Below are 24,681 nucleotides of genomic sequence, written 5' to 3' on the forward strand. Positions count from 1 at the left end.
GAGACGACGTACCGGCGAGGCGTCGCGAAGAGAGAATGGCGGCGTCGGGAGGGTTCGAGGAAGTGGACAAGGACATGTACATGTCGCTCGATTCGGTTTGCGTGACTTGGGTTCATAACAAGAGAGATTAAGCGAAATCTTGATCGGTTTTAGCTGAAGAGCGTGATTTGATCCATTTTTTTTTTTCCGAAATTTAGATTTCAATTGAACTCGCCATTCACATTGCTTCTAACATTATGCTAGGGTGTCTTGTTTGTGTACCTTGAAAGTTCAATGCTCATATCACACATGATATGTCAATAAGGAAATAATTGATCTTTAAAGCCAGAAGCTCGAACGAAAATCACTAACGTTCCCAAAATGAGGAAATTACCAAATAATTATGAGCATATTGCATTTGTGCCAATTTAACCATAAATATTTTAATTATATCAATTTAATCTTAATTCTTTTGACAATTTGTCAATGTAGTCCATGTGGCTAATTTTGATGGGAAATTGATGACGTGGATGTCGGTCCTTACAACATGGACAATTTTTCGCAACTTTTCAATAATTTTTTCTCTTTTTTTTTTTTCCTTTTGTTTCGGCCGGTGGCCAATGTCGCCCACGGACTATGGGCGATGGCCCCAATGAGGGCAGCCTCACCCGGCCTTGGGCGAGGCCTTCGTGGCCTCTATGGTAGCAGGCAAGGCGACCCTCGCTAGCGACCATTGATGCCTTGCAGGGCGAGGCTTGCCATAGTTAAAAAAAATATTTAAAAAATTAAAAAATTGTTAATGTTAGCATGGGCCGTGCCATGTACAACTATCGTTGTCTATTTCAGGGGTTTTTGGCTAAAATTGACCGGATATAGACTATATCGAAAAATTATCAAAAAGGTTTATGACTTAATTGATCGAATTGAAAGATCTATAATCGAACTAGCATAAGTGTGTTTAAGACGTTCTTGGTAATTTTCCCCACCCAAAATAGGTGAACCGAGTGTGAGTCTAGCCATTTTGCTGGAATGCATATCATCAAGGACACTCGTTTAGAATGATCCGTAAGAAATATTTGTGATTTTCAAAGTATTAAGTTCACACGTCACAAGAAAAATTAGGTTGTTAAAAGTTGAGAAATACCCCACTTTTCTTACCAATTAAATCACTCTCCACAACTAAAGATGCTTCAAGAGTATTATTGCATCTCGGTGTCCACCCAACCAATGTTGGTGTACCAAAAATAATGCATTCAATTGCCTTCCGGAAGCACGCCCAACCTCACGGATTCTCAAACTGTGATCGGCTCGATCTAGCCGAACGAGATCACGCAACATAGATTGGGAGATTTTCGTTCTGGCTCGGGTCTGCAAATGCCGTTGCGCGAACCTAACGTTGACATTCATGTGCGAGACTTCACCTGATCAACGACTGCGATGAATCGAGTGCCTGGGAACCGGAACAAAACTCTCCATTCGAGAGCATAGAACAGAATAAAACTTTGTGTTGACACGTGTGCACGAGAGGTTGGCAGTTCGTTCCGCCCCCCACCCGGGGGAGGGAGACCGTCATAATTGGCACAATTATACCTGGGGCCTCTCAGTTATTTTCTTTCTTGGTCGCTGGCAACGGGCGACCATTAGAGAAACGGTTCGAGGTTTCCCCCTTTTGAAGGCTGACAAATCCCAGGGAAGAACAGTGGATTAGGGGCTTTTTTTCCTCGCTTTGGCTAGTTTAGAAGGCAAGCAAAACATCGGCCGGCGCATAAATCGTAGAGACCCAACACCTTTGCAAGCAGGATCAGAACTTGTCCCCGTATTAAAATAGCAGGCTTTTTAATTAATCAATTTTAACTTTTCCTCCCGGACAATCCCTCCTAATAAAGAACGGATAAAGAATCATGCGTGCGAGAAGCTTGGTTAGATCCTGTCTTGAAGGGCTAGATCTCGTGTCCGCATTCTTGCTGAAAATTTAAGTAATATCTGCGGTTCTCTCGATTCGGTAAAGAGGCCAAGTGCTTCTCGACCGAACTTGCGACCTGCTTTGGTCGCGTACCTTCAAGCTCGTGGTGCTTGATTGGCTCGCAACTCGAGCTTGCTCTCAATCTCGGAAAGGTCGGGTTTCGAATAATCGGGAAGTCGAGCTCAGATAGTCCCGATGTAAGTTTTCGTGCTGTTGCGCTTGAAGAGCCTCCTTAGTTACTTGTGGCGCCTAGCATGGAGACTAGACAAAAGGTTTTGGGTGTGTACATTTGAAAGTCCGGACCGAGCATCGAGATGGAAATGATTTTTCTTGTTCCTAGTGGAGCGACGAGAACAGCTTGCTACAATTAGTAAGCTGCGAATCAAATGCAAAACTCGCAAGTTCGTAGCCCGGTTCCATGCTCTCAGTTTAGGTTGACAGTCACTTGTCAGTCAAGGCAGGGCATGGCACCTCCGTCCTGTTTTGTATATGTAGACCGGATTTCATGATCAAAACCATGTTAATTCATTCCGTTTATCCCGCGATGACTAAGGACGTGATCACTTCAACAATTTGGAGAGGCGGAGAAGGATTTGGCAACTGAAAGGTGGTTGGACCTGAACTGGCTATCCAGCAACAGCTAGGGTGTGCCGAGCGTCGTGCAACGTCTCCCAAGAATCTCGACCTTGTGTGATGCCCGGAGAAGAGTGCATTAGGGGGGATCCATGTGTTTCCAAATAGTTAGACGAGGAAAGTTCAATCCGTTAGAAACAAGTTTTGGGAGGAAAGATTACCGGAAAACTCTAGGCCTGGATACGAGTGTTCATGTTATAGGGCTCGTACTGATGCAGCAGCAGCATCAGATGTGGCAGGTCCAAAGGATGGGAAAGGAGCAGGAAATTTCGAAAGAGATGAAATGGAAATAACCTTAAGGAGTTAGCACGACGAGAACCGAGTTAGGACCGATATTGCCTTGATCCTCAGGCGCAACGCTTAATCATACCGGTGTGTCTTATTACATGGGCTTGCAAGTATATGTGTTTCACAGAGTTCTATCAGCTGTTGAAGGTCTGAAGAATGCAGGACGATCAGTCCCCAAACTAAAGAAGCAAATCCCTCTAGTTGCTTCCCCAGAGGAATCTCGCCAAGGATCAAACCAGTAGGTTATTTGAGCATCTGCCGCGGCAGTGTATGGCAGAGCAATATAGGTGCTGAAATGAATGCTCAGACTGCCTCTTATATGTCCTTTCCTATGTCACTAATATCCAGAACTAACTCATTCAAGAACTCACGCAGCACGTACAAGCTGGTGGCTTTTGCAAATGTATGCTTTCCTCCCATGGTCGTTTTCACAGGATTAATGGGGAGACAGAAGAAGAAAACTTTCGTGCAAGTAAAAAAGTGAAAGGAGATGGAAAACTTGTGCTACTTTGTGTAATACATTAATGAGCCGACTTGAAACTTTGTATACTGATGATAACCCCACAATAAACGAAAGACCTACCCAGGACTGAAGGATAATTAACATAAACAAAATTTTTGTTCATGACCCGCATCCCGTGCTAATATCTCTGGAGCATCACAAGGAGTGAGCTCCAAAAGAAGTGGTAGCTCACAAAAGATTTTGGTAGCTCCACATGCCTAGAGGTGCCTGTATGACACCCTTTAAGATATACATTTGAATAGGTTTCAGAAGCAACATGGTAGAATAAGTGAAAAGAAAAAACCGGCAAAAAGGAACAAGTGGTAACCTCTGGAACTGTGACCATTGCCTTTGTGCTTTCAGTTACAAGTACTGTTCGTGGATCCTCGCTCTATTTTCTTCCCACCATACTCGAGCATGCATCTCCCCGAATCTTTCTCGACTGCAGCATAAACCACATTGTGAGGAAATCAGCGTTAATTTTATTGTCACTTTGACAGCAACAAGTTCTAGTCCAAGTGGGGTCAGTGCAGAGGCACCAATCCAGGGATTCGATGGGCATGGCCATGGATTGACCCTGGCCCAGGGGGTCTCTGGTGAGGGGGTGACTGACCACCTCACCCTCAAGAGGCAACAATGTAGGCAAAAATAGAACGCAGCAAGTTGACTACTTAGCAATATATATCTTTTGGTCGGTGTCAATCATGCCCATCAAGCAGGCATATATTGTCAGGAGCACGAGGCTCGCACACTGCACAATCTGGAAGGGTAGCCAAATAGGCGCTGCCCATCCCTGCGTTGTTTGTCAAACAACCAGTTTGATAGCTTGAACACATGGCATTCTGGTCGCCATGTTTAGTCTGAGGATGTTGAAGGGACAAGTTCATTATTTACAAATGAATGCGATGATATGATGCTTTCTAACAGCAATAGATATACTCTATAAACATCGGTAACAGTGCTCCAAGATGTGTAACTCAAATAGCACAATTAATTCATTATTTACAAATGAATGCGATGATATGATGCTTTCTAACAGCAATAGATATACACTATAAACATCGGTAACAGTGCTCCAAGATGTGTAACTCGAATCGCAACAATTATGCTACGTTGATTTATTTTTACTTTTAGTAGGAATGGGAGAAAAAATGACGTTGAATAAATGAATCAAGCTATAAAATGAACTCCTCATTCCTAGAGAACCCTTTTAAGTTGCGTGCATCAAAGGTAAAGTGCGATTGCGAATGCTGTGTTGGTTTCAGATAATTAGGGAGAAAGAAGCTCACCTGAATCTGACTCGTCTGAGCTCTCTTTTACCACTTGGCAATGCTCTAATCGTTATATAAACTCCCGGTTCATCTTGTTCGACCCATTCAGTTTCAAGATCACTAGCATTGCTGAACGACAGCTCTCCTGAACGATCTGCATCCCTTGAAGAACTACTTCTCATTGAGGCATCAATAGATGAAGTTTCTGTCTTGGCACCACTGATGCTGGAGAGTTTTGGGGTAGATGCGACACCAGTAGAGTCACGACAAGGGCGTGGCAGTCCAGGGTGGTGATCAAGAGAATCTGAGGAGGAATAACCCATTGCCACTCCTGGTGGACGATACAAATTTCGCGGTAGACGTTCCTTTGTGAGTGGTGGAGTTACAGGGCTGTCTTGCACAGATTCTATTTTTGAGCTCTGTCATTAAGTAGATAAATAAGCATGGATTGTTCATTGAACAGTAAATGGCCACAAGCATATGTGGTGTAAAAAGCTGTACAGATCAAGCGTAGTCGATTAAAGAAGGATCAAATCGCATACAAATGGTCTTGTGTGCAAATTGAGGGTTTAAAAGTTGACTACCAATGCACAGTGTTGTGTTGCAAAACCAATCTTTTGCAAAAAATAAACATGAGATGGCCAAGAGGTCTGTCGACGGTGCTGACAAAAAAAAAAAATCCTCAGATATCATTTCCGACTACAATTTTCTCAGAAAATTCTGAAAGCAAATTTAGTATTTGGCCACGCTAGAATTCGGAAACTCTATATGCAAGTTGAGTTTACCTCTATCAAATATAATGGGCAAGAAAACATCATCACCCCTCACTTTTTAACTCTAATTCAACACGTTTGACTATATGAAATGGCCCACGATATGCCATGGTCAGAGCATGAGTTGCACTCCCTACAGCCCACGGAGTAAACAAGCAGCATGGTCCCGGATATCGTTTAAGGGAGGATAAAGTTCATGATTTACCTCATCTTCAGACCTTGGGGGGGTTGGAAGTGGAAAGGCTTGGCGGTTAAGCCTCTGGACATTGTATAGTTCCATGACCCTGTCATAATTCTCTGTCCACCATCTTTGAGCTTGATATTTGTTGAACATGTCTCGGCTAACCAAGTAAAGTAGAAATACAGTCAATAATTCAGTCTAAACGTGAGAGATGACATTCATATCAACAACAAAAAGGAAAACTAGACATAAAAGACATAAATGCCAGTTTCCTTTTAAAAATAGTGTCAATGTGTCCTGGATGGAATGAAGCTTATGCAGAGAACAACTAGAATTTCAGCCTCCAACTAATTAATTATTGCTTGAACGGCAAAAGCTGAAGGCTCTGCTCAAGAGGTAGAACATGCCCTCATGAGCCACTCAGTTTGCTCTGCTAGTTTTCTGACAGTTATAAGAGTAGTATGTTCTACTGCTCACAGGGTTACCCCCCCTCCCCTCTCGGTTGTTACCTTCCCTTTTACATAGTTTTCAACCGTGCTATCGTGTACAATTGCTTCCTTCACAAATAAAGAGTTCTTTCGTGGTCTATTATGTCTTGCTGGTGGTTTTACAAGTCAACGATGCGATGTTCATGCTCGATACGCCGTATCAATCAACATAGTTATTTATACAATTTTCATGGTAGTTATTGACTATCAATCCTAGTTCATCTCCCCGATTAGCTGTAGACTTAAGTTAGCCTTCAACCCATTAAAAACAGAGTCCAAGAGACTGCAGATAATGCATAACATGCTCTAGAGAAAGCATCCTTCCCGTTTATAAAAAAAAAAGGAACCCATGAGGCCTTAGTATCTTAAAAGGATCTGGGTCTGGCGAAATTCACCCGTATGACTTACTGTGTCGCATACATACTCGAGGATGTAGGATTAGACACACTGAGAAACTAGATCGCTACAGGAGGCAAGATGGATCAATGCGAGGCCTCGGAGGCTCAGACAAAAAAGTTGGGCACGCCTGTTGCATGGAGCTTCAACGCGAATCATTAAAGTCAAAGCAGCTAATCAAGTAACTTACTCTTTGGTTAAAAAACATTAGGCCGGCCCTGTTGGTTCCACTATCCAAACTGCTTTTTGACAAAAAAAGAAGCAGCAGGCAATGAGAATCCAAGTACCTTTGGGGCAAAGGCATCAAGACACGTGGGGCCCAATCTTTTACGGGAGAGATTAATTTAACACTATTATAATCACAAATCAGAAGGGCGCCAATGAGTCGAAGTGCCAGGACCAAGAGCCGATGGTCCTCAGCGAACCGGAGAAAACGACAGGTCTAGTCTAAAGACCGAAAGCCGGGGGCCGGATAAGGATTTAGACACATCTGACGTTTGCCTCTGTTGGTCGCCAACATCGGCAGCACTGGAGGTTCCACTCCGGTTTGTCCTCTTCGTAGTTTTGGGAGCGGCATGCGAATTGCGAAATGGGTTGATTTCCTTATTCCACTACGAACGCGATAGCCAGGAAACGAAAAGTGGGTCGGGACGAGACAAGGCCGCGGGGAATCAGGCGTGGCGTGGAGTGAATTTCCCCCTTTTTGAAAAGGAAAGGAGAGAGGGGGGAAGAAGGAGGAGGAGCCTTCTCCGACACGAAGACAGGTGCTCAGCGAAAAACATAAAAGAGCATCCAGGAAAAACACAATCGAGAACTGTGTCCCCACCGCCACTACCAAGCCACCATGATAGATCTCTCTCTCTCTCTCTCTCTCTCTCTCTCTCTCTCTCTCCTTTTTGGACTTTCTTTCTCGACCACTTTTTTTGGGTCGAGGCGTGAAAATTACTGTTTGTGTGTAGGGCCCTTGTCTGAATTGTCCGCCTGATAAAGAGGGTTCTTTCTGGCGGCCCTTTCCTTCATTCTACTGCCCCTACCCCCCATGGACCCATTCCTTTTCCCGGATCAACAAGAGAATCGACCGGCCAGCTAATTCGAAATCAGAGGTGTTCATATGAACTAACGACGAGTTTTCTCGTAATTTCGGATTGGAGCAAAGATCCCCGTATGCTGTCATGAACAGAAGCTCCGGAGCTTCAGCCAAGGGCTAGAAAACAAGATGAATTTTTTTCTTCTTTTCCTAACCTTCTCTCTGCACTTTTCACGCTTTTAGGATTTTCGATTTATTCCGTATAGTGGGACACACACGATAGATTTCTTGTCTTGCTAGATTATCGGCCAAAATGTACTTAAGGCCCTAATTGTAAAACTATTTCAAAGGACCGGTCAGTTCTCTGATAATTCACTATTAGTCGGGCTTAATTCTTTCCATCAATCGTTAATTGGTGTCATTTCTCCTTAAGCCTATCGCCTCATCTTTGAAAGAAATCTCACATCTTTATAGTGAAACTCTATATCCGAGAGGAATTCGCCCTAATATGTTTTGATTTACAAGATTCGATATCATTAAATTCTATTTTCCTGGTACTAGATCACGACAACGACTACGACGAAGACGACGTGAGCCCACTTACAACTGGGGGCCAAGGTGCTGGAAGCACCTTGGACACGCCCAATATTTTTTTCAGAAAAGGCGTAGCCAGAGAGCAAGCAGAGAAGCAAGAACAGTTTCCGACGTTGCAAATTTTATTATTCTTCACGACCCACTTTAATGGAGAAAATCAAACACCAAATGAAAATAGATTAATCTTTCCTGTCCCATTGTCATAAAGACAATACAGTCGGAAAACTCATCGCTTTTGTTATTGTTTAATTTTATTTTAAGCAATTTTGCCATCGAAGTGGTCTCGTCATGTTTATCACGGACATGTCAAGATAATTTAGTTTTTAGATTTCTCTTGCTATGATTGGTAAAGATGTTAATTAAATACTTCCTTGGAAAATAATTAAGATAATTAGGGGGCGGCGCACCTGAACCGTATCCGCTTGAGATCGTTCCCGCCGCGGGGAAGTGACACGAACGTGATCAGGACACCGGGCTCGACCTGAGCCACCCACTCCTTGGGCTCGCTCTCCTCCACGAACACCACCGGCTCGCGGCGCCCGCTCGCGGACTTGGGCGTCGCCTCGCCGCTCGATATCCCCTTCAGCCTCGCCTCCAGCTCCGCCTTCCCCCACGGCTTGGGCGTGTTCGAGCTCGAGCTCCCCTGCCGCCTGTACGACCACCGGAACCGGTCCGAGTCCGCGTCCGACTCGCTCGAGTTCCTGAGCCGGCTCTGACCCCCAGCCGACGACCCCGTCGTGCAGGGACTGCAGTGCCTGTACGCCCCGGAGGCCTTGAGCGCCATGTCCTTAAGCTGCCGGGAGAAAGAAAGAGAAGAAGAAGAAGAAGAAGAGAAATCAGAAACAGAGCATGATCGAACAACATTAATGGCGTGACGAACTACTGCGACTCAAACTTGGACGAAATGAACCGTAAGAAGAGGATCATTCAACCAGAAACTGCACCTGAGAAGTGAGAGACTTGATGGATTGGTTCTTAGGGCCGATGGCGGAGGTGGAATCGGCGGCGTTCTCAGGCTGACTCAGCGAGTCGTCGCCGGGCTGCTTCGAGCGAGCTATGCACGTCAGCATCTTCCCCTTCCTTCAGCTCAAACCGCGAGATATCTCTGCAACCAACGAAACAGCCGAAAAAAGCGTTCAAACTCGTACTACATTGCGCTAACAAATCGCTAGAAATCACTTTGCACATCTGTGTCAGACTAGGAGCACCTCGAAACAGTAGGCTCGCTGATGACGCGGAGCAGTCCCGTAGCCGCGGGATCGTAATTGCGAAGGGAGCGATTCTAGGCGATTGAATTGAATACAGAAAACCTAATTCGGCATCAGATAAGCAGATACAGCAATCAATCCTCGAGACGATCCACAGAGAGAGAGAGAGAGAGAGAGAGAGAGAGAGAGAGAGAGGTAGTACGGTGAGAATCTGAGGATCCCGAATTCTTGCGGATGTGTTGGTTGGCTTGAGCTTTAATGCACGGAGAACGAGGATGCTTTCTTAAATGCGACCTCCAATCACTCGACCGGAGATTCTCTCAGCGAACCATCGCCGTCATCATCGCGGAGGAGGAGGAGGAGTCGAAAGTAGTTGCGAGCGGAACTGAAGAGCTAGAGCTTCGTTTCTCGAGGGGTTCGCAGTCATGGAGTCTTCATCTTCGTCCTCGTCATCTCCTTTTTCTTCGTCGTCGTCGTCGTTCGTCGTCGACAACAGGCAGGGGCGGTGATGAGTGGTGATGAAGAGAGAGAGAGAGAGAGAGAGGAGTGGGAAACACACTCGGTCTGTTTGATGGCTAAATCGGTCATCATTGTGTGCGGTGCTGATTGCTTTTGTGTCCGTTCACCTTTTCTTTCATTTTTTTTCCCCCTTGTGCTTTTGAAACAAATAAAAAAATAATTTAAAAAATTAGGTACTGATCCCGAGCCATTAAAATTCGATGGATTCCGTAATTACTAAATGCTTTTGAATAGGCTAATCAATTAATTTAATCAGGCTTCGTGTTATTTAATAAATTAAGCGAGCCCCTTAAAAAATTGAAATATCGGTCAATTTATTGAGGTTGACTTTTTCTTCGAGGGCAGTACGGTCAAAGCCGCTCTTCGCGGTTCTCGGCTTTGATGGAGATGGAGTGGGAAGCGATGAGCATGAGCATGCTTTTTCATGATTAATAAAAGGATCGGGGGTTTGACAAGGCTGGTTGGTATTACGTAGTTTGTGCTTATAGTTCAACAGAATGGGAAGGGAACTCGGTTTTTTGGTTGGGGGAGGGGAAGGTTGTGCGAAAAGGCCCGTAGTCCTATTGGATTGGGATATAGTTCATACTCTCCACTCCCTCATAAAAAAAAAAGCATGTGGGTTCCGCTTTACACTGAGCAGGCGGGAGTCCAGAGGAGGTGCCCCGGTGAGGATTTCAAGAGGGCAGCGCTCCCTAAACATCATAGGACTTTTACGATCTAAGCTCATAATTTTTCATTAGTAATTTGGGTTGTGTGATGAATAGCTACTGCTATATATACTCTTTTTCGTTTACAATTGAGTGATGTAATAAGAGATGCGAGATGTTAATTATAGTGGAATCCTCTACTGGACGTAGTCCAAGTTTAAGGGTGAACGGGGATAAAATCTTGTGTCTCTATTTCTCTTTCTTACTTTACGTTTACTTCGATTTGATTATGCGCCAAATCCTAACAGGCCCAAGATTTTGTTGAGGCCGAGACGTAGAATTACACTCTCCTTTGAATCACTTGCAAATTTTTTTGGTAAATTGGTACTAGACTAGGCAATGCGCGCGCCACGGGCATGTCGGATCTTCATGAATAGCAACTAGACCGACGTTGGGATGGGATTTTGGAATTTGGTCTCTGTTGACACCTAAATTTTGAATTTTTTTTTAGTCATGTTCTGCATAAAATTAGAACCAATATTAGCTCTAAACAAAAAAAAAAAATTAACATTCATATTTTATTTTTCGTCAAGTCATGCATTGTATTTTCTTTTATTTATAGGACCAATGGTGGACGGACTTAAACGTGCGATTTCTAAGTTTAATAGAATTAGTTAGACTTAGTGAATTGAGAATTGACATCCGCAGATAGCCGTGAATCGCATCAAGCTTTTGCTCGTATTAACCGTAGTCCATATTTTATTATCAAGGCCAAGAAAAGGACATGGCTGGGTTGTGCGTGGGGAGAATATTTCCATGATCAAAAGTGGAAATAAAGGGAACTGTGCAAGAATTTAATTCTTAAAGCCCAATCTCCTCCTACACGAAAACGAAGGAGATCACCCATCATTTTGAGAGTGCTTTTCCTTATTCATTAAAAGACAAAAGATATGCATCCGGCCAAAAAATTGAGCGAAATTCCATCAACATTAAGAGGAAAGAATTGAGGCATGATTTTCCGGCAATATTTACGAAAAAGAAAATACGAGACACCAAGCAGATTATACTCGGCATATTTGGTGAGCATATGTCGTGTAACTTTCTCAATCAAGGATTGAAAGACAAGTAAGAGAAAGAAATAAAGAAAAAGGAGATTTCTGCATGATTTATGGACGATTTCCTTCCGAGAAAAGCAATTTGTTCATCACTTGGAAGGCACACGAAACAGTCTATAAATAGGTCTCACTGGCAACTGTAAAAGGGGGAGGTTTCCACACATTGAGACACACCCACGAAAAACAAGAGAGAGCTTCTCGGTTTTGAAGTTGTCCGGAAGCATCATCCGTCCAATTGGTGCTGCACCCAACTACCTAATTTCACGTGCTGCTCTTACTAGATCCCTCTGAGACCTTGTGTGGATTCGGCTCAGTCTTTGACACCATTCGTCCTTTGGCGCTTCTGCTCTTTCCCGATGCTGTCCGTTTGATCCAAGCTGCCGTTTAGCGCTATTCCTATTTTAGGCCACTGTTCAAGGCGATTTTCCTTGCTGTGGGCCAGTCACGTTACCTTGTTGATTGGGGACTGTTTGGTTGCAACTTGGCGCACAATTCGGTCGTGATTTTGTCCAATCTTCTGCTGTTTTTTTTCAAGGATAAAATCACTGCTGTGCAGGGAATTTTCTGCTGCTGTTCAAGCTGTTTTTGCTGCTGTTTTGTGCCCAAAACAGCACTGTTTTGAGCGGTTCTTACTAGCTATTCAGTGCAGTTTTTACCCATCGCTTGGAGGACTTTTTGCCATTGTTTTGAGGACGTTACAGCTGCTGTTCGGCTTCAATTTCACTGCTGTTTGCATTCATAAACAGCCTTATTTTGGACAATCTTTTGTTACTAGTTCAGTGCAGAATTTTCGGACTTGATAAAAGTTGCAGTGCAGGAATTTCAACCACAATCCCACCGGTCGAATCGAGAGCCATCACTGCAAGGTCCAAGAAGTCCTATCGTTGTGGCCGTACCACAATTTGCTAATCCGCAAGTCCATCCTTCTTGAGCCTGTCTAAAAGAGTTGAAGTTTGATCCGTAAGATTTCGCGCAAGTTCGAAAAGGAAAGAGCATATCTCAAGGATTCGGTATAGTGTCCTATTCTATATTTAAGAATATCCTCGTCGCCTATTTTGCATGAATTGTGCATTTCATTGCATATCTTAAAGATTTTTTTGCTTGATTTAGGATAATGCAATATTCGATTGTCTAATTTGGAAGATTGTGCATCAAAAATTGAATACTGCACATCTGACTTGGATATCCTTGAAAATCTTGCAACATGTCACTTGCCTAATTGGAAAGATTGCATGTTTAAATTTGGATTTTGAATATTTTTGAAAGATTATGATTCATCGTAAATATTTTGAGGTCTTTGTGATAATCTTGTGATAATCCGAAAATCTTTCTGAATATACTCAAGATACCAAAATATTTCAAAATGTAATCGATTAAAAATTTCCTCATCCGCAACCCCACACATGGGAATAAATCTATCTATCGGGCTTTAAATGGAATTATTTTCCTAACAGGTATTTTGAATTTTAGGGTCGGTCTATTAGGCTTTAGATCGAAACTTAATTCGAAAGAAATGGCGGTGATTATCTTTTCATTAAAAGATTTGCAACTTCAATTTAAATTCACCCATAAAAACTAAAAATCACAAAAAAAAAATCAGAAAATTCGAACAAAAATAAAAATTCTTGTCTCATGTCTTTAAATTTCTTGTCAGAAAATCAAAGAAACGAAAAAAAAAAAAAGATTAGGAAGATATGGTTTCTTAAAAACCACGTCTTGTCATTTTTAGAAAGATAGAATTTTCTAGAAATCCTATCTTGTGGATTACATTCAGCGAATAAAATCTTTTCAAATCCATTTCAACTTTTAAAAGATGTGCGCTTAGGGTTAAGAGATTTTCTTAAAAATTTTGGGAATTAATGAAAGTTAAATCCAAGAATTATAACTTAATCTTGAACCAATTCACCCTCATTTTTCATTAATTTTTAATTTCTAAAATTAGTCCAAAATACAAAAAAAAAAAAAAATCATAAAAAGAAAACCCAAAAATTGCACCTTTGAATTTTAAGTCATAATTAATCAAAATTGCCAAACTGAACATTTTTCAAGAAATTGGTATTGAAAGGGCATTAATTGATAAATTAATGTAACCAAGTCCCAAACTTAAGTTCTCTGGTTTGCAAAAATAAAATATTTTTCTCATGCTATTTTATGTAGATTTCTAATCAACCTAGAAATGATTAGTGGTAGCTCCATAATATAAAAATATTTTACAAAATAATCACTTGGACCTTAAGTCACGATTTGGTAGAACTTAGGAGAGTTTGAGCTGGTTAGTTAATTTAATTAATTAATTTGGTAATCCATTAACCTAAAATTGAAAAATCCAATTTTTAGGTCCGCTGTAGGCATATTTGGATGCATCTGGATTTTGACAGGGGATACATTGAATCCCCATCCTCCATTCCCTTTTTATGGTTAGGGGGGGAATGGGGAAAGTATTATGGAGGGTGGGGATGGGGGTATGTCACATGGCAGGGGATCTAGAGGCTATTTGGATGGGTTGCTTGATTAAGATCAATTGGTGCAGTGGCCCTCGCATGAGTAACAGTTAACATTGCCTTCATTTTAGCCATCATAGCAGTTATCTGGGTATTTGGGTCTCCAAATTAACCACATGAGATCCCAACTCTTCTTGTTCCATTTTGGTTGGAAGACGAGTTCTAATATGGGTTCTTCCAGATTCCGTGATTATAAACTAGTTGTTGTTGCAGGTGGAAAGATGAGTTAGCGCATGGCGATAACAATCCAAGACAGAAAATATAAAGTCCCCTTTAATTTTATATTTTCTTTTGAGGAAATAGCAGTGAGCGACATCCATTTGATTTGAGGAACTGCACAAGTAATGTCTTTAGCAAGATTTATTCATAAGAAATCATATAATTAAAGTGAAACAAATGGTAATTACTCAAAATGCCCCTTGTATATTCCATTAGAACCCCGATGAAACTTAACGTAAGACGAAGTTCAACAATTACATCATAGAAATAGATCCCTATACATTATTCTAGAGAGAGAGAAAGGAAATGGATTTCTATTACACAAAAATTGAAAGCTCATACCATCAAAAGAGAGTCTAATGGAATATAGTGCATAATCCTCGATTGGTACCATCGCAAGACGAAGGCGCTTGTTTTGCTAGGCTAGGGATTCGGTTCTACAAATTGCATCGTCTCTTTCTTAGGCGGCCTTCTCAGCCGAGACCTCATGGAGAGTCATCTTGGTAGGCAAAGTAAGGACCACTACCTTGGGTAAGGTCCTTAGGGCGCACCATATGTAATCTTCAGATGCATGGTGCTCCCTTATACTCCCTTCAAACTTGGATCCATCCACCGTGGTAGTGGATGCCGTACGGTAGTCACACCAAGTGTGGACTATGTTGGTAACTGTCTTGTCCAATTGTGCTTTCCGTCCTTCGGTGACCTCTTTGTGATAGTCCAATGCAAGAAGATTAGGCTCGAGAGGAGGAGGGATTTGCTGGACAACATAGAATTGATGGATCACCTTAAGAGGGTAGTACAACGTAACTCCCCGTCAATCCCAGCAAGGGGATGACGTTGTCAAATCGTTGGCTAAGCAAGGTTTAGAGGATACGAGCCACTTGGCATATCATTGGACGCGGATAGGAACAAGAGCCTTGAGATAGTTGAGCCACCTAGAGAATGCCCAACAAGAAAAGAATTTTGTTCTTTTCTAAGAATCAGAGCAAGGGGTGGGAAAAAGGATCAATTTGTGAGATTTGCATATTGGTAGCGAATTCCCTAATGCGAGACACCATCTATACTTGAAGGAGATCTATAGGCGCTCTAAGAATTCCCTCATCCGACTTCTTGAATTTCGAAAGGGAGATGAAAGTTTCCCCAAGGATCAACGGGAGAATTTCTTACCGCTACATACTTAGAGTACAATGTGGACAATTGAAGGGGTCATACTTTTATTCTTGTATGGAAAGATGACGAATCCAAAAAAGGCTAGGATAAAGACCCTAGGGATTTGAACCCTAGATTCTACGGGTAAACCTAAAGAGAGTTGATCGAGGAATATTATAGGAATGGCATTGGTGTTTCCCTTGAGGATGTTTTTTATGAGAGTGGATTCATTGGTCCTATCCACGGGTGTGATTGAGCCGATTTGATTTGGTTCAAATTTTGGAAAGGTAATCTGCAGATAAGGTAAATTTTTATCTTAAGTATTTGTAGAATATCCACTTGCCTATTTTTTCATATTTCCATATAGTTTTGCATATCGTAAATTTGCATATCTAAGCATATCTTGCATATTGCATAAGTGGATATCTTTTTTTAAAATACAGGTTGGTTATGAAATCTTTCCTAATCCGCAACTTGCCACACAATTGAGGAAGTCCATATTTAAGATTATTGATGGAATACTCAATTAGGCAAGGATTTGAATTCAATCGTTAATCTTAAGATTATGAATTAAAGATTGGTTCAAATACTATGAAATATTTCAAAAAATTGATTGGCATATATCCATTTTCTTGATTTGATTTAGATTTGATTTGAATTGATTGATTGCGTATCTAATTTTGAAATATATTGGTCGCATGATGTAATACTTTTTCGAAAATTCTAAAAGGTTTGCATTCATCAATTAACATGTCAAGATAAAGATTGCATCTTTAAAATTCACATCATATTGATAATGTTAAGGAAATCTCTTATAATATTTTGAAGATGACAAAATAATCAAAGGCTACTAATGTATTTATAGACCGAGTAAAACCGAGTGAAAGATGCATAAGTCGTTATGCAGATGTTGTCTTACCGTAACGTTTGAAGATTATGAGTTCTCTATCAATGGTGAACAAGGCATTGGACATAGAGGTGTCTACAAGTTGGAGGTACCCGAGTAGAAGCAGAACAAGCCTAGAATGGAAAGTTTGATAAAGCTTGGAGGGACTTTGGATAGGTGAACAGCGAGGTAGAGCCACGATTGCCAATACGCTTGAAGAGACCAGAAGATAGAAGCTCAAGTGAAGTTCTGGATATTTCATCCGAAAGTCTCGGACCTTGAATGGAGAGCTCGGATGTTGAATGGAGAGCTGAAACGTTGTGCGAGGAGCTCTGAAGTTACGAGTGGAGCTCAAACGTTGTTACGTAGCTCAAGCTCTGATGGAGTATTTCACATGAAATAATCAGAATATTACGAGATATATTCGAGATGATTTAATTGAGAATATATATCATCACAACAAGTAGCAAATTAAGTTAGATCATCCTTGGAGATTCTCAATCTTGAAGATAAATTAAGGACGTGGATTAAGGGAGACGAGAATGACTCATCTAATGAAGAACTCTATACATGGAAACCCAAGATCATAATTGTATGAGTGATTTGATCTAATGGGGGATTCTTTCCTTTTGTCAACCTCAACGACTACAAGATCCTTTGTATATAATCTTGTTCAAACAAGAAATTTGAAAAGTGATTCTCTGGAGATCTTGCAACGGGAAGTTGGAGATGGAGAAGTATAAAATGAGACCTAAAGGTTGAAGAGCAATGACAAGAGAGTAGTATCTTAAATTTCAAGTTCAAGAGAGCTTCACATCCTTCATATATTCTTGATCCAAACATTGTAATACTTAGAGGTTTTCATCCAAGTGAGAGAGTATTAGACGGAAAGTCTATTGACTTCGAAATCATCATCGTGTTGTTACCTCTAAGATGTTCATTACTGAAATCAAGCCAATTGGCTATCAACGTGAAGAAGTGGACGTAGGCTTGAACAAAGTCGAACTATTATAAACTTTCTGTACAAATTCTCTATCCCTTAAACTCTTTGTTAATATATTATGATAGTTGAATTGTGCACGCAGCTGCATCTGAGAACACCTCATATCTTGTTAGCAATCATCATCCGAATTAAGCTATGAGTTTATCTGTTTTAATACTGCTTTGATTTCTATAGTTCATTGAAATCACTTATTCACCCCCTCTAAGTGATGAGGCTAGCCCCAACAGATAATTGCACGTTTAAACCATCTTGTAAATATTTAGGTTAGATTGCATTTTCTTTTAAAATTGCATCTCCGAAGCGGTAATTCATGTTAAAAAATACTTAATCTTCAATAAGTTAGGGTTTAGGGGAATTCAAATCCTAAAATATTTGAGAAATAAAATATTTTGGCATAGTTTTACTTATGGTTGTAAGTAAATCCGAAAAAAAAAAAAAATTGCTTGGCGCATGCTTCTTGCAAACCATTGATTTCTAGATGTCCAGTTAATTGATTGTGCAATCGCATGATAACCTTTGTTAGTGACTTAGGTTAAAATCAATTAATGTTGCCTAGCAAACATTTTTTTAATGAAATAAAATGGTATCGAAAGGGCGTTAGAGTAATTTAGCGCAATCAAGTCCCTAGACTCTTAATCTCTAGTTCATAGAAGTAATTTAGTTCTCATGCTAATTTACCTAGGTTTCTAATCGACCTACCAAAAACGATTAGTGGTGACTCCAATTTTAAAATCTTCGCATTTTAATTATTTTGAACCTTAATTTACGATGGGAGAGTCCGAGTTATGTTAGTTAAATAATTAACTTGATAATCCATTAGCTTGTAATTTTTTAATTTTAGGTCGCGACAGCTTGGTGACTCCGTTGGAGATCGAATTTGATTTTTTTTTTCAAAAAAATGTGATTAATTAATCACTTTAATTTTTTGAAAAAAATTAAAAGGAACCTTAATGGACTTAGGCCGATAATTTCATGAAAAAATCGCATTTTTGTTTGGCAATTGAAGTCCATGTAAGTCCCTAACCATGTGTTAAATGGTTTTTCGGATAAGAGTTATAAGGGGTGGAGTGTTTGGCTAACCCTTTGTTTTGCAGGTTTTGGTGTTTGGAAATTATTTGTTTAATTATGCACATTTTGAAGTAGTGTTTGGATTTAATTGTTGTGCATGATTTAATGTTTGAGCACTACGCCACACACGACCCGTGGTCGAACTAGGGCCACTAGTTTTAGAATGGTATTGAGATTGGTTCTAGTGTTCACCGTGAGATCATGGTTGAAAATTAGTCCAAATTCAATCCCGAATTATTTTCCAAATATGAATTTCAAAAGTTAGAACTTGTGCTCGGTAGGATTATCATTGCGGGAGTTATAATTTTTAACTAGAGAAGCCGAAGTGAAATAACCTGACTAATCCTGGTTACGTCGTAAGATTATGACTAATCTTGATTATGTGCGAGACATTACCGTCTTGCTACAAGTCTTTCACTTCAATTTATTTAGCCTTTGGATGGTTAGAATAAGGTCAATCTCATGATCAATTTGCATGTCGATGTGATTGGCATTTTTATTGTTCATGGTAAAGTAACCATGGCTCGTCGAAGATCACCCATCCGTACATGGTCCAAAAGGAAGCTTTTTATGCAATCCCCTACATGGGACACTTCCTGTTTTCTAGATGTCTAGGTTGTATTTTCAATTCATAGGGTTTGAATTGTTAGGGTCGAATTCCCTATCTTGGGATTCGTTTGCATTTTCCCATCCAATAAATGTAATTTGTTGAGACTTTCAATAAAATTACAAAGGTTTTTATTAAAATTGTTTTGAGGGCATAATGGGTATTCCAAACTGACCCGATGACGATAACCAACGATCGAACAATATGTCATTCATAGTAAACACTGAAGGTTAGGCTTCCTCAAGAATTCTCGTCCCAAGGTTTTCCAAAATCCAAATGTTTTGCAAAATTTTAAAAGAAGAAAAAGTTGTGTGCTTGACCCTGTTTGTCTATTTGACGCCATTATTAGATGTTTCAGGAATATTCAAGAGACAAGCATCAACTTGTGCATCAAGCTATTAGCTAGTCGAAGCTTGATTCTTTGGCCGTGTCCTAACATTTGACAGAAAGCGGGACAATGACAACACATCCCGACCTTAACAGGAACTTATCCCTCACCAAGCTTGATCAATTCTGAAAATAACATTTGGTTTTCCTCCTCATAGGGTCAACGGAAGAAGCAGTTATTTTCCAAATCATGAAGTCAAACTCCCAACCCGGGGCACATCCGGGGCAATCCCAATCCCTCACAAAATCATGACCACTAAACATGATCCGTTCGAAAAAGATGGGGCAAATAGATGGCAAACCTCGATTTGAAAAAGGAAGTATGTCTTCTCTGTCTCATGTCATTCTCAATATGACACTTGATTTTTCTTCTTGCAGGAGCACACGACAGACATGACGGTTGTCTCCGATAAACAACTAGAGCGTCTCAAGTCCTCATTTGCTCATTCCTTGGGATTTAAATAGCAAACACATGAGTTTTTCAAGTCATTGCTTCCTTTTGCATGCTTGGAAAATGCTGAGATAGTACATGGTCTATGCATTTACATTTTGATCAAGAATTTCACACATTTTGAGCCTAAAATTTCATGTGTGATTTTGTCTACATTACTAATCTTCATTGGGAGATAACTTCAATCGGGCAATCTCTGTGGTCCAATGAAATTGTCATATTGAATGAGAAGCCTTAGGATGATGAAAAGCAAGCCATTTCTATACACGTCCTACAGTGAGATGAGTGAAAATTTCCATACTCACAAGGTAAAAGGTTATCTCGCGAGAAGTATGACGACCCCGGACACGAAAGAACTGCCAAAGTCTAAAGTTTTCTTCCAAGGAATTTCTCCCTCTCATCACGAGTACTTATTATCAAAACCATTTGGAATGATCCTATGAATTAATAAACGTCGTAATTCTTCTAATTCATGTAACTTTTAATGTATCAGTGGCACTCTATGGGGTGAACCGAGCGCGAAGAGTTGCCTAGGCCAGAAGCAGCCGGTGCTTGGCTCGACTTATCCAGGGGGCCTGCCAATGTGGTCGGCCGTGGTGGCTGTCCTCAAGGGTGTACTGAGTAAGAGCGAGAAGCCTGTGGTGTTACTGGACAATGGACATTGACAAATTTGTCGCTGCTACGTAAAGATGGACATCCTTTTATATATGGCCTTGGTGGGAGAAGGGCGACGAATTGTAGCCATTGGTGCTTAGCAAGCGTTCCAGATACTCGGAACGAGATTCATTACCATCTCTTTCTTTGACAAGCACAGGCTCATTTTGGGTCCCATTCATAATGGAGAAATTTGAATTAGGAGATATTAAAGCAAAATATTTTTGTTGGATCGGTTGCCTCTTTGTATTGCGTAGCCAAACTGACATATGGAAATCTTGTTTCTTTTTGTTCATCTTTCTCCTAGTGAAACTCTCAGGCAGCAGACCTACCTGATAGAGCGAGCCAGCCACAAGAAAAACTAGTCCTGCGTCAGCAAATGAACAGATCCGTCCCTTTTTTCCGTAAGTACTAACAAAAGTTTGCAAATCTGTTTTCGTGGTTCATGTTATTCAGACAACGAAGCTCTGACTTGAAGGCCCTCCTCAGATCTAACTATCAGGGGAGCTTGTACCTACGAGTGTCGGCCTGTCAGATAAGCAAATTATATTCGAGGCTTCGGAGGACTAAGCGGCAGAACCCTGAACGAAAGAACGATTGACATCAGTTTGTGAGAGCTGAACTAAGAACAATCATGCACCCTTATTCTTCTGAGATGACCTTCAAAACCCATGACATCGTTTCTCTGCCGCGGAGGATAGGTAAGTTTCGGGGAAAAAACATGGCAAGCTCCTTGTGATTCGCATTTTTTCACATGAGTTCTCTCACAATCTACTGGGGTCCAATCATCTTGAACCGGTGTGCACTCTCGTGCTCATACCCGAAAATATGGGGCTCAAAAGTCGGATCAGCTCGGTGTATGCTGTTCTGTTCTGTTTATTTTGGGTCTTCTCCAAGCCAATGGCATTGCCAAGGGAGAGCCAAATGAACACCTTGGTGATCCTGATCTATTACTAGGGAGTTGGGTGTATGATGACGGATCATACCCTCTACACAACACCTCGACATGCCGGTTCACAGAGGGAAGATGCAACTGTGAGATATTGCTGCGCGTCAAGTGTTAAAAGTATGATATAGAGTGAATAAATCGCGAGAGGATAGTTTCGACCGAGGCGACAAATTCACCTTTGGTAGGAATAGGAACTCCTCGTTCAAGAATAGCTTTGACCCGTGAGGAGATCCAAACACTCTGAAGAAAAACTGCCATTCTTGAGCTACTGAATTATATTTGGCGTAACAGGCGGGACTATATTCCATTGGGAGACACGATACTCCAAGATATGGATTGTTTGCTTGCTTTCCGATAAGGATTAACCACATGGTCGAAATGGGTGCAATCCAACATCGATCCGACCACTACTAACAGTGTTCTTTCAGGGAATTTCTCCCACACATTACAGGTAATCTCTCTTAAACTTTCATTAGCTTGACAAGATATTATCAGGTGGCATACATACAACGTGATAGCAAAAAACATGTGAACCTTGTTCACCTTAAGTAGCGCTTTGTAGTAAATGAATCTAGACAGGATTGAGTAGTAGTTCATGTTTCATGAAGCTTGAAGTAGTGATGTTTTACTTGTTTTTTTTTTTTTTAAAGCGAAAGACAAGTTAACCTAGCTCTAATGAGATCCATCGACAGAGAAATTTTGAAATGCCGGATTACAGTCTGACGTCATTCTAATACAATTATATATAAACCAGAACCAGGATTGTCGTTGTGCTTCATGCTACCATTTAAGTCCTGTGCACTAACTAACATTCGAACTGGATGTCCATCTACGAATGCAATGAGCTAATGTTCACATAGTCGATTCACTAGAGCCTCGGCTATCTCAATCCTTTTTCTAGCTTTTAAGATTGTGGGTTCATAGTTCATGACATGGTTATTTTCAAGAGATAACATCATCCTTGAATATGACATGTTGGAAGAAAATACAATTCACTAAAGCCAATTAACATCGGCATGCTGAAGCAACCCTCAGAGCAATATGATCCGAACCATACCCAACACCTGCATCAGCACTCTCAGGGCAGGCATCTCAATCCCGTGGTTCGCATCAATGAAAAATGAACCAATCTAGAAAAATCACTGTCACACAGCAAAACAACCAATCTAGAGGAACTAAAGACTTAACGCTTCTTTACGAGCACACTTCACAATTGCTTATAATTCTCTTCCCCAAAATACCAATTCTCATTCATCTCTGCTTCTGTATCCTCTTGTCCCTTATGGGAAGCTCAACGGGCTCTTGGGCCTCGTAGGAGGTGCTCTCGGCCCTTGGAAACCTTAAGGTGGTCGAACAATGCTCTGCCAAGCTGCCCGCAAAAGAACCCATTCTAAGCTGCTAGACTCTTATTACTTGGAATGATCTTAGGCATCGAGGAATTACTTAAAAGAAGCATGGTGAGTCCCTAGAAGAGTTCAAATGTCGAATATAGAGTACAGGGCAACAGCTAAACATTAACAAGGTACATGCTACGAGCCATAGGCTATCCGCTATCATACCTTCATATCATACAGTGCCACCGAATAGCCGTCCAAAAGCATAGTTCAATTATTACAGAAAAATACTGGCAACTGTAAATTCTGCTATAAGGAAATGTATGGCTACCACATCCTTAAGTTAAAGAAGTGCGACTCTAAGAGAATACTAGGAGCCATGATGTTGCTTAAATTGATCGACTGAATGAATGTAGGCTAAGCCGTTTCCTAATATTAAAAAATTATAAAAATTTCGGAAGATATTACTATTGCCACCAAGTAAGACCTGGTCATTTTGAAAGAGCATTAAGGGTGCCACACTTGCTAGAGCAAAAGAGTATTGAGCATTCTCATTTCTTAAGGAGATTTACTAAAAAAGTCCTAAACATATTACAATTGTATCAATTCAGTCCTAAATTATTATTTTTTTTGCCAATTCAGTCCTAAACCCTTTTGTATCTGTGTCAATTCAGTCCATCCGGGTAACTTTGGTTGGAAATCGCTGACGTGGCACTATCGACGTTGACGTAACAATTTTTAATAAAATTTTAATATTTTTTTATTTTTTTTTTGTATTTTTTTTTTTCTATCTTCTTCGTCCAGCCCGAGCAGAGGAAATAGGCTAGGGTTTCGGCAACGACCCGGAAGACATATTGGTGCCGCCTGTCGCGTTGGTCACGGACCGGCTGCTCGCCATTGGTGCGTGAACTCTCCCCCTACCTCTCTCTAAGGTTTTGAAATTTATTTGGCCAGCTGTGGAAAAGAAGGTAATCGAAATTGGGTGGGGATGGTTTCAAAATTAGTATCAAATCCGAAGCAAAGAGAACGGCTTGCGATTCGAGAGCGCCGAGGGAAGGAGGCATTGAAGAATTTCACGGAGCAAAATGACTCAACTCGCAACGCCAACCTGACATGAAAAGTGCGGACTGAGTTTGCTCTTTTGTGCTCCGTTCGGTTCGGTTCGGCCGCCGGTGGGACTTGGTGAACGCAATCGAACCGAAATCGCAATTTTTGTGTCACCAGCCCTAATCAACTAGAGGAAGAAGCTAGGGAAGAAAAAAAATAAATAACAAATAAAATAAAAAAACAAAAATATTCCAAAAAAATATTGAAGTATTATTAAAAATTATCACCGGTAGCGCCACGTCAGTAATTTTTTTTTTTATATCAAAATTGACCAGATAGATCGAATTAACACAAATACAAAAGATTTAGGACTGAATTGGTACAAACGCAAAAGGTTTAGGACTGAGCTGGCCAAACAAAAAAAAAATAGAATCAAATTAGTACAATTGCAATAGATTTATGACTTTTTTGGTATTTTTCCTCGTTTCTTGCATCTAAATCACTTCAATTCTACTTAGTTTTTGACAGCTGTATATATGCCGGTACACAAACTTCTGGTATTTCTAGTTGGCAAATATAACGTCTTAATGTCCTCCACCTCCCATCCCATGATCCCACAGAGAATGCCACAGAGAAGTACCAGTCTGAAAAGTTGAGCCAAATAAAGAAAGGCAGACACTCGTCTCAAAGGGGGGAAAGCTTGTAAATGCATGAACATTAAATTAACATAAAGTTCAGGGGAAAAAAGTCTGAGTTCAATGGCATTTCGGTCTTTTTCTATATTTGCTTTTTTTATTAAATTTTTCTTTTTCCTGCTTCTTTAAAATTTAACAAAAATATTA

The 24,681-nt window shown here is 40.8% G+C and overlaps 1 protein-coding gene across 3 annotated transcripts; it reads right to left on the reverse strand.

Moving 5' to 3' along the window:
• Positions 1-3,344: 3,344 nt before the first annotated feature.
• Positions 3,345-9,821, reverse strand: LOC115740681 (protein Brevis radix-like 4). Of its 3 annotated transcripts, none has more exons than XM_048277208.1 (7): positions 9,506-9,821; positions 9,304-9,377; positions 9,040-9,200; positions 8,503-8,888; positions 5,615-5,750; positions 4,655-5,055; positions 3,345-3,807 (listed from the first exon to the last, which is right to left on the reverse strand). In XM_048277208.1, exons 3-7 carry the CDS (start codon positions 9,163-9,165, stop codon positions 3,729-3,731), a joined length of 1,128 nt encoding a protein of 375 aa, XP_048133165.1. In that variant the 5' UTR covers positions 9,166-9,200; positions 9,304-9,377; positions 9,506-9,821; the 3' UTR covers positions 3,345-3,728. The 3 variants fall into 3 exon arrangements, with proteins under 3 accessions (XP_048133165.1, XP_030530096.1, XP_048133166.1); XM_030674236.2 differs by having other exon boundaries at positions 9,304-9,405; XM_048277209.1 differs by lacking the exon at positions 9,304-9,377.
• Between the last annotated feature and the right edge of the window lie 14,860 nt (positions 9,822-24,681).

This window comes from Rhodamnia argentea, chromosome 4 (genome assembly GCF_020921035.1).
Source record: "Rhodamnia argentea isolate NSW1041297 chromosome 4, ASM2092103v1, whole genome shotgun sequence".
NCBI lineage: Eukaryota > Viridiplantae > Streptophyta > Magnoliopsida > Myrtales > Myrtaceae > Rhodamnia > Rhodamnia argentea.